The sequence below is a fragment of the Cryptomeria japonica genome, chromosome 1 (assembly GCF_030272615.1).
Source record: "Cryptomeria japonica chromosome 1, Sugi_1.0, whole genome shotgun sequence".
NCBI lineage: Eukaryota > Viridiplantae > Streptophyta > Pinopsida > Cupressales > Cupressaceae > Cryptomeria > Cryptomeria japonica.
In genome coordinates this window covers 698,683,498-698,694,121 of record NC_081405.1, presented here as the reverse complement: position 1 = coordinate 698,694,121, position 10,624 = coordinate 698,683,498, and the positions used below count along the sequence as shown (strand labels likewise).

At 35.9% G+C, this 10,624-nt stretch overlaps 1 protein-coding gene across 1 annotated transcript in view; it reads right to left on the bottom strand.

The window, feature by feature from the left end:
- Positions 1-1,628: 1,628 nt before the first annotated feature.
- Positions 1,629-10,624, bottom strand: part of LOC131044647 (uridine kinase-like protein 3) — a 96,275-nt gene continuing 87,279 nt past the window's right edge. Inside the window, exons 11-15 of the mRNA XM_057978011.2 lie at positions 8,410-8,470; positions 3,819-3,912; positions 3,632-3,704; positions 3,010-3,092; positions 1,629-2,256 (exon numbers count right to left, since the gene is read on the bottom strand). Of these exons, the coding sequence (XP_057833994.1) occupies positions 2,056-2,256; positions 3,010-3,092; positions 3,632-3,704; positions 3,819-3,912; positions 8,410-8,470 (512 nt within the window). The 3' untranslated portion in view covers positions 1,629-2,055. The remainder of the gene's footprint in view (positions 2,257-3,009; positions 3,093-3,631; positions 3,705-3,818; positions 3,913-8,409; positions 8,471-10,624) is intronic.

Here is a 10,624-nt window from a genome sequence, read left to right as displayed (position 1 = left end):
CATACTAGGAATTCATGGACTCAATAAGAAAAAGCAAAGACTGAAGAACACATGGAAAAGACACAAGAGAAGAGACATGTAAAATGGGGTTTTATGAAGACAAAACTGGAGGAACATAGTGAATCCACTCCTAGGAGATCCAGAAGGCTACAAGTGGGCACACCCTCCACAAGACCTACACAAGGGCAAAGCAGCCATCTTGGTTAAAACTTGGTAATTGCATCCTATTCAAAGTATTAAATGTTGTAGTTGGAGCATGTGCAACATTGCTAGAGTGCATGTAACAATTGTAAAAAGGCAAGTAGATCATCTAGAAGGTGCACTAGATCATGGGAGTATAACCCCTATCACCCAAAGCTATGATAATGACTTTGCAACATTGCAACATTGTTGTACTACTTCAATGTTACATTATATTCAGTGGATGCATGGTCAACTACTAATCACTTCAATTGCTTATGTTTCTAACCAGAAGCTCTTTTGTTGGATGGGCACATCTCATGCAAGTGACATGAAGCAAAGATGATGTCATAACATAGTTTGTATTTAGGTGTGGGTGTGTGTAGGTTGCACAATATATGTATTCTGTACATTGAGAACAATAGCATAAGTGATGATTATATTTTGTTTACAAACTAATACAATTGTTGGCTCTCTTCTAATGCTGGGTTTTTCCCCTACGGGCTTCCCAAGTTAAACATTGTCTAATGTGTTATATGAATGATTCTTTTGCTTCCTCTCTTTTATTGTTTCAGTGATCTTATACATCAATTTGAAGCTCTGATTTGAGCACATAATTTAAAGTTTTGTTAGACCTGTTAACAGGAATTTGTTATCACCTCAGATTCCATAGAATGCTTGGTGTCATAGACATTATCAAAATATTTCTTCATTCATTCATTCATTCATTACTGATGAAATATACAAAGTCATGCGAATCAATTGATCCATGTTAATGCATTTATTTTTATTTTTAAAAAGTAAATTTTGTGTTAATTAGGAAATGTGCAACACAGATAAGAGATTTTACCCTCTCATCACCGAACACATTTTCTTTCCACCATCGTATGCTTTGTATGAAGAAAATTTTTCCCTATGACTATGATACAAGGCACCTAACTCAATAGCCAACAGACATCACTAGCTATGTTAGCACAAATATTATCATTGGATTTCTCATCAAAAGAATTTTCAAGATACTTATTATTTTTACATTCTTTCTTAACATAGGCCCATTTCTCGCAATTCCAACATTTCACTCTACTCTCATAACTTTGAGTTGAACTGATATTTGTTATCATCTATAGAATACTTGGTGTCATGGACATTATCAAAATATTTTTTTCATTCATTCATTATTGATGAATTCTACCAAGTCATGTGAATCAGTTGATTCATGATATTGCATTTATTACAACTGTAACCTTGTGAAGAAATGAAATTTTAGGACAAATTCCAACTTTACAAAGCATGCTAGTCATCTGTCCAAATGCAAAAGACAAGGCTATCAAGCTTGAACCTAGACTAGGTTAGTACCTTTTCCAACACACAGCAAGAGGATAACCTACTAAATCTACACAATTTATAGTAATAAGCTTTTCGACATGCATGTAATTTTAATTGCAGAATGTGGAATGTGGCCATTTTAATTGCTGAGGATAATAAGTATGAATATCAAAGTTACATTAGTTATTAATTCTGACTGAATTGCTCAGAGAGAACAAAAATGTGACCTCTGCTTTCACTGGATGAAACCGTGATGAAAAAAAAAAAAAAATCACATTATCTTCTGCTTTGAGTGGAAGAAACTGCATCCCTCCATTATTAATATATGACTGAAGTCCCAGGTGGATTTTCTAGGTAGGAAATGCAAACAAACAAGGAACAACGAGCAAGAAGGGATTAGCTCACTTTACAGAACAAGACACTTTGTAGCCAGGCTGGCAGTCGAATCTTAAGGCCATGTAAGAGATGAACTTTATCAACCGCAAATAGCAACTGACCATTACAGGAAACTTGCATAAACAGTTCGGTATAGAATTTTTTACTAGTTGTTCATACTGCATGGGTACCATTTGCATAGGGACTGTTATAGCAAGTAGTTTGAATATCATCCTCTGTACAAAAGTAACGGTCTCCAAATTCTCCCATCCCTGGAACCACTCGAAACTCTTCATTCAATGCCATGTCAATTTCTGATGTCACAATTTTAAGCCTTGGAAACTTTTTGCAGACCATGTGTATTCCTTCAGGGGCCTACATCATGTTACATCATTTTAGTTCCAAGATTTTACATATAGTCATCTTTAAATAAATAGAACATGTTATAATGTGTGCAAACAAGCAAGAGAACTATCATACAGTAATCATCACATCATATAAGAACACAACAGAACAAATAAGAGTACAAGGTCTCCAATGTGCAGATTTGGCTCTTGATATAGACGGTGATTGATTCAATGGTAGAGAAATCGGCTAACTTGATATAAAATGTATGTAGAGAGAATAGGAGTAGGGGCAATAGTTGGCCACAACTATCAAGATATCAACTTCCTACCCTCATAACTCAAAATTAACTAAATCATGCGTATACACTACTTCAACAGTATAATCTATAGATTATGTCAAAGACAAGGCTTTACAAGCAGATTTTATAACGTGGCACCTCTTGCCACTGTTACATCACCCATGTCACACATGGTAGAAAAGCCTATCTACACATGGTCCTCACAATCATTCGCAACACATCAAGGTATTTAGTCATTGTAAATACATGTTTATAATACCAATAGACAAACTAAAATCACAACACAAAACCCATCAAGATTAAGACCTATTTGTACTACAAATTCCATGCATCTTAATCTCAGCAATAGATGCTGATAAAGAAGACTGGATATTATGTTTGTAAGAGAATTCTAAATACAGTGTAAGAGACGCAAAAGGAGCGCTGAGGCTGCCCTTTTTTTCTAGACTTTGAAAAGACAAGGTAAAAGAGGATTAACTTACAGATATAAGGTTAAGAAAAATGATGTTTGATTCTTGTACTCCTTTCTCCAGCAGCAAAAGAATAGCTTGCACAGCAGAATTTCCTGCAAATTATTAAATCAATGGCCCGAAAATATTAGATTATGCAATGCATTCTTATGCCAATATTTTGAGCATAGATAAATACAAATATGAACAGGTGGAAAATTTCAGGTTTTGCCAGTAAAATTGAATACTGGGTATAACGTATTACAAGCTAAAATGGTACGTGCAGGACAAAATTCATTACAAATTCTATTTGTCAGTGATTTGCATGATGAATAGATCTAACATGAAACAGCATTCTCATTAATGGTTACAGAAGATGTGTTAAACATAGACAATCATTTACTTCAAGTAGCTTGAACCCAAATAGATTGAATCATTTCATAGGCAAAACAAAGTACTACTAGTATAAAGGGATAATTTTACAAAACTACAGATTCCAGTTATTTTGCAGTACTGGACTGACTCAGAATATAAAATACACAGCACTAGAAAGTGAAAACAATTATTTTACATCTTTCAGCAAGTATGTTGTGATAATACATTCCACCTAAAACAATTAATAAGGCCATTCTTTTTCCTAAAAGAATTTTCATACCTGTTCCAAGAATTGGATCCATGAGCAACACATGACGATTCGAAATGTCTTTTGGCAGCTTCTCATATATCAGCTACACAATATTGCAAAAAATGGAATGTGAGCTTACAACATGTACTAAAAAACAAACAAACAGTAGTTAAAATATAATTAGTGTAATTTCCATGAGTACTGAGAACTTACTAACCTGTTTGCCATTATCTCCATCTCTATGAATGAGAATTTTTCCAATTTTAATTCCTTTGCAACATGCCCGCAATGCATTCTCCATGCTTTCACCGCTAAAAAAAAATAGCACAATATAAACTTCTTAGTTTCTGCAACTACCACAAGCATTCATAAAGTAACGGCTCTGCTAAAATCTGAACAATTATTATTCATAGTTATATTAATATTATAGTTTTGATATTGAAATAACAACCTCCAAGAAAGAGACAAAAAAATGCAAGTACAAGAGCAGAAGCATGACAAGCAAGCAGGTGAGCAAGTGCAGGCTGGAAGCACAGACAAACAAGGGCAGATTGGACAGTGATCCATCTGTTGGAAAGAGGTTGGCATCAGTGACAACCAAGGTGATGTTGAGAGAAAATTTGTCCAGAGCTTGCTAGAGGTGGCTCATGAGATACATCTTTTTGCTCTGCTGCTGTGCAGTGTTGGTTTCCACAACTCTAATCATGGGCAAGAATCTAAATCCCAGTCTGGGCAGAAAGGGACAGCATCAACTAGTAAAGTCTTCTCTTGTGAAAAAGCTTCCTAAATCCCCTCCCTTCCCAGAAAAGGGCTGCAGCTACAGCTTCAAAATTGCAGATTGAGAAGCCACCATTGATGGAAGTGGTATACAAGGAATGCAAGTATTCTTCAAACCCCTTCCATTGTTTCATGCTTTTCTGCAACCAGCAAATCACCTCTCGAAACCAGTCTCTATCCCTTACTGATTGATTGAAAACAGATTTCATTTCTATCTTCCACTCAAGATGGTTGGACCTTATCTAAATCATCTAGCACTCAGAATGAGGTCCCTCTCTCCTCTGATCAAGGCCATTCACGCGGGGATGATGCCCATGCCCAAATCATTTCTTCCTCTGTCTCTCTTGGGGGTTTTCCTTTCAAAGTATCTGTATCATGTCCCTTTGTCAAGGTTGAAGATTTTGGTTATATATTTGGGCCCAATCATTGCTTCATTTGGGCATTTTTTGTGTTTCTTTATAGTTCTGTCCAAATGAGACCTTGTGGCCTACATAATCGCTCATTAATTAATATTTAATTTGTTTATTTTTTAAGGGAAAAACAATTTTCAAGGGCCCAGTCTGTAAATGCCTAAAAGGCAATGCTAGGACCCTCCTTTCAATCATCCATTATTGTCATTTGCAAAAATTCAAATTTTCAAATTAGTGAAAAAAAGACAAAACCCCATGGTTTCAATTTCCAAAGATGAAACCCATTAGTTGCAATTTCTAGAGGATGAAAATCCTCATGGCATCTTGGAGGATTTTGGAAAAAAATCCTCATATCCATTTGGGGTGATTCCATTTCGAGGATCACATTTCTATATATTTTATTTGGTGTGATTTTACTGCTGTTGCAGAGCTGTTCACCATTTATTTGCAGGGCTAATTGGCCTTGTACGAGCTGCCTATGTCCAAAACTCTAGCACTGACCATAAAAGGGCTGATCACCTGCATTACAGGGTCTGCTTCATTCTTCAAAAGTCACTGCACTTACTGCAGGTTCTGATCTGAGTTTCCACAGGAGTACTGGCCTTTTGACAGGGCTGGTCACCTGATCTGAGAATTAAATAATTAATTATTAGGTGATTAATTCACTGTTACATATTGTCGCTCATTGCAGGGTTTGTTCACTGTAATTCCTTGCACGAATCATAGATAATCAGCTGCCACCCCAGCCATAAGCCTAGCTGTTGATCATTCTACACTGATAGTCAACTTTGGAGGTGATTTTGGGGGTCGCTGAAGTAATTTATGAGTCCTGATCTGGCTGTGCCACCTCACAATAAGGGTGTTTCCACTTCCAGTCTCCCATATCACATGGTAAGCAGTATACATCTATGTCAGGCATTTATTCGTTGCTAATCTACTGCTCTAATGTTATCAGATCTGAATACTCTATATTCAATTATTGCTTTCATTAATTACTGATTTAGATTGTTTTAATCTCTGAATTCGTATAGTTAGGGTGTGACAATAATTAGTGATTATCTATTTATCTAGGGTTTTCTCATATTATTGTGTTTACTTTCAGCATTTATTTTCCTGCTTCCCTATAAATCAGAAAAACTACCAAAAAACGTACATTCAAAAAATACAAACAAATTAGTACAGTTTTCTTAGTATCTCTGATTCGAGACATTACAAACTGAGGAAGAACTAACTCTTTATATTACAGGGGAGTTTCATAAAATTGATTGAAGAAGACCTAAAAAGTAGGTCATTCATGTGCTTCTGTACGGAGAAGAAACAAACTTTAAACAATACTGATCTCTACATGCTTGGAGCAACATCTCATATCCTTCCCTGTCTATGCTGGCAAATAGTGACTTATTGGTCACTTTCTAGTCCCTTGAGGATAGAGATTGTGTTGTACATGGGCCCCTGGTTTTTCGGAAGATGACATGTTTTTGTGTGCCCTTAAAAACCAGTCTTTGACACAATTGTGGCTTTGCCGAATGTGGCTCCACCTACACAACTTTCCACTAGTAATGAGAGTGTCAATTTTGATTCAAATGTTCATTGACAAGGTAGGTGACTTTATCAAACATTATACAGATTCACCTTATCCACATAATAGATTTGTCAGGATGTATACCATGGTAGATGTTTCCAAGCTAATCCTCCACTCCATCAAAACTTGGTCCTCTCAAGGGGTACAGATGCATTTAATTAATTATGAAAGGCTTCCCTTTAGATGTTTCCGATGAAAAAATTGAGGCTAGAGGTAGCAAATTGCTCATTAGAGATTTGAAGAATCGAAATGTAGCAACTAATAATTTTGTCGTGACAGAAGTTCTTACAATCACCTGACAAGAAGGCAAAATAATAAAACCTAATTGTGACTCCAAGACAAAACAAAGAGTGAAAAAACAGAAGTTGGGAAATTGCAATTTGCAATGTCCCCTAATGGGACCCTCTTATATTCTGGTCTAGAATCACAATTTTAGTGCATAGTAAATATAATAGGGGGGACACTATTGTCAACTAAGCTTGGTCTGAAACCTGCACAACAGATTAGTCAACATTTCCATTATGCTATGATAGATCATATATTCAACATTCTCTATATATTGCCCAGTTTATATGAAAGATTCATCAACCCTTTCTCTCCCTACACCTGTCCCCATTATGGAGCTCAAGGAGAATCACACAAGGTGCCTCGAGTCTATCCCTCTCCAACAAGCCCGAGAGCACCAAGGACCTCGTCAACTTGGCCTCTTGACCCACACTCGGGGTTGGCATACCTGCTGGAGCCTAGTGCACTTGCTTCCTTGTATTCTCCCTCCATAATTAAATGGTGAAATTGAAAGGCATTACTACACTGTCATACATTTTGCAGTCTATATTAATATTACTATTAAATTCTGCATAAGAACATTATCAGGCATCATATATTAAGCACATATTATCAGGTAACTTAATTACAGTTCTGATCTCATCTGATCCATTGTTTTATTCTTTTGTATTTTAATTTTAGTATTTTTATTTATTATTAAATTATATTTCAAAGCGGGGACATTACACACTTGAGGCCCAGGATTTAGTCTTCTCAAGGGATGATGGAAGCTCTCCTTTCACAAAGTACAAACCACAGTTCTCTTTCTTGCACTTCACAACAACAGACAAAGTTGCATTGCTTCTATTTCCAAGTTGTCAACCTTTCTGAGGTTCTTCTCCACATGTGTCTGGGTAACACAAAATTGAAGGTGTCTACATTCTGGTTGAGATTCAACCAAACAGAGTTTGTCTCTGATTGAGACTTTGTCTCTGCACCATTCACTTGTTATGCCTCAAAGGCCCTAGTGATGCTTTGAAGTTAATCCCAAATGATGACTTCACCAAATCAAATGCATCACCTCAGAAGATAAGCAAACCAATTGATAACTCCATATCAGTGGGTGCTCATTATGTTATTTTTGCATGTCTTAGTCCAATGCTTTCTGTCAAAAATGGTTACTAATGTAGATATTTCTCCCCATTTCCACATATCTTGTAATTTAATAACTAAACCGCTAGAACCTTCCGGTTTGGTCATTTGGGGGCAAGGGGGTATTCGGATATTAATAATAAATTAGAATAATATTAAACACTGTAGTAGTGTAGCTCCTATTACACTTGTCATTTTAGTCTACTATATAGCTACCATCATTGTGGCTTATGCAACTACCATATATTATTAGACATTCTTCAATAAAATAAGGCCACCATTTCTCCCAAAGATAGACATGCCAATTCCTCTAGACCTCATTTCTTTGGCTTCCCTTGGCCCCAAAAAAATCTTCTTTGGTATCAATTACGTCTTTGTGGTGACAAAGCAAGGGAAATACCATTACCATTAAGGTAATAAAAAAATAAATGTGGCGTGATGCTTGATGTTATAAGAAATATAGTTAGAAAGAAAACATTTGTAAAGCTTATTCTAAATATTGATGACTACAGAATCATGCCTTTCACTAATATAACACTAACAATTAAATTGTTGAAACATAATACAAATTATGGTTTAAACTTAAAGAACATTAAGATGGGTATTTTGCATATAAAATTTACCTGCGGATTATTGACACACCACATAGCGTCTTACAAAAGTCAACTCCAATATAGACTGATCCTGCATTAAAGCACTTGAAATGTTTATTTACAATGAATGGGTACTAGTTATAAACAGCACAGCAAGTTAATCGTGATAAGTTTATTACTTAGACACATCATGTTTAAGCCAACAGAAAAGTCTCTAATTCGATTACTAGTTTCACTAAAGAGAGAGATTAGACCATGGTTCATTGTTATATGAGAAAAATTATGCTCTTAGTAAAAAGGATAGAGGATTAGCCTAGAAAAGCACATAGTTATCACTCTAGGTGTAATGAGAGCCAAGTAGAGATCACCAACAACATTAAAACTAGAAATGTCACAAGGGCCATAAGCATTTTCTCATCGTCTCATAAAATACAGATACTAATAGAAATAGAGAAATAAATTATTATATTAATGTCCACCAGTGACCAAAATAGATCAAGGGAACTCAAGAGTGCATCAAATTATAATAAAAAGGTAAAAAGGTAGAAAAGACTTCTTGGAGCTAGAAAAATGAACAAGAATAAAACTAAATCACAAAAGCATAATAAGTAGAGGCAAAACAGAAGCATTTGAACCGTAGCCATAAAATACAAGTATAAATCTAAATATCCATGTGAGGAGAGAATCCCAAATGAAGACCAAAGGTGGTCATGGAAAGAAAGGTGTACAGTCATCTTTTTGTATTAAAGCCTAAAAGTGGAAGGAGAACCATTAATATCACCATCCACCACCAGCATAGGACCGATGTAGGATCTTGATACAAAAGAACTCTTGGAGCTTAAAAAGTACCAAATAAAGTCATGGAAAGAAAGGTGTACAGTCATCTTTTTGTATTAAAGACTAAAAGTGGAAGGAGAACCATTAATATCACCATCCATCACCATCATAGGACCGATGGAGGATCTTGATACAAAAAAACTCTTGGAGCTTTAAAAGTACCAAATAAAAAAAAAAATCAGCAAAGCACAAAAGACATAACAAGAGCAATTGAACCCAATGCATGTGAATCTTAGCCATAAAGTACACATAGAGATATAAATATCCAAGCGAGGAGAGGGCCCACAAAGTAAGCAAGACATACATGAAGACCATAGAAGGTCAAGGCAACAAAGGAGTGCAGTCATGTTTGTATAGACACTCAGAGTTTAAGGATAACTGCCGACAGCATCATCAACCACCATCACAAGACCAACGGAGGATCCTAAAATATCATTACAAAGATGTTGTGAGTTAAGGTTAAATTATGGATAATACAAAGGAAAATAAAAAAAATGTTCCTTCAAACATCTCCGAGAATCCAATGCAACTGCTCCAATGCCCCCATGCCCAATGCCCCAAGATGTGTGGAAGTGGATCCATGATGCCTAAAATGTCAAGTAGAAGTGGATCCATGCTGGCTACACTGTGTAATGAGAGGGTTGAGATATCCTAGTAGCAGTGTAGAGGTACCATATCCCATAACACAATGCTTCCCAAATTTCATAGCCTAGATTCCACAATAGCCTAAATAATGTGTGAGTCTTGTCAACGACTTCTTTTATTTTGGGGACAGAAGACATAAATAAAAACAAGAACTTACAAACAAACTAAAGTGTCATGCCACACTAATATATGTTTGCATAAAGCCAGCTTCAGAACTCAACAGGTCTCACATAGGACTGGATGTGAAAATTTTTTCCTGATAAGTATTGTGATGAATAGTGCCATCACCTAAACACATGCCAAAGTAGAAGGAAAAACTATAAGTTGGAAAGTATACAAACCAACTAAATTCTATGTCGAATCAATAAATCTAAGCAGTCGTGCAGAGACAACCAGTCACAATCTAAATGAGAAAAGCATATAAATTGCTAACTATGTTTTGTAGGAATAAAAGGATAATCAATGAGCCTTCAGCTATAGTGCAGAAAGAAAACGCAGCTAAAACATGGAAGTGGAAGCAAATAGCCAAGCAGAAATTAAAAACTATGAAAGCACTTACAAGAAGCCCCAAGTGGAAGCACACGAACAAAAAATAAACTTTCCATAAACATTCCTGCTTCCTTTTTATGCAGGCATGAAGAAGAAAAAGTGAATTAGGGTTGTATGTAATGGGGTGGGCTCATTCATCATTGCTTCCTCATCCTTGTCTGTTGCAAACAATCATCCCAATGACCATATTAAAAGGGAGTGGGAACAGATTGGA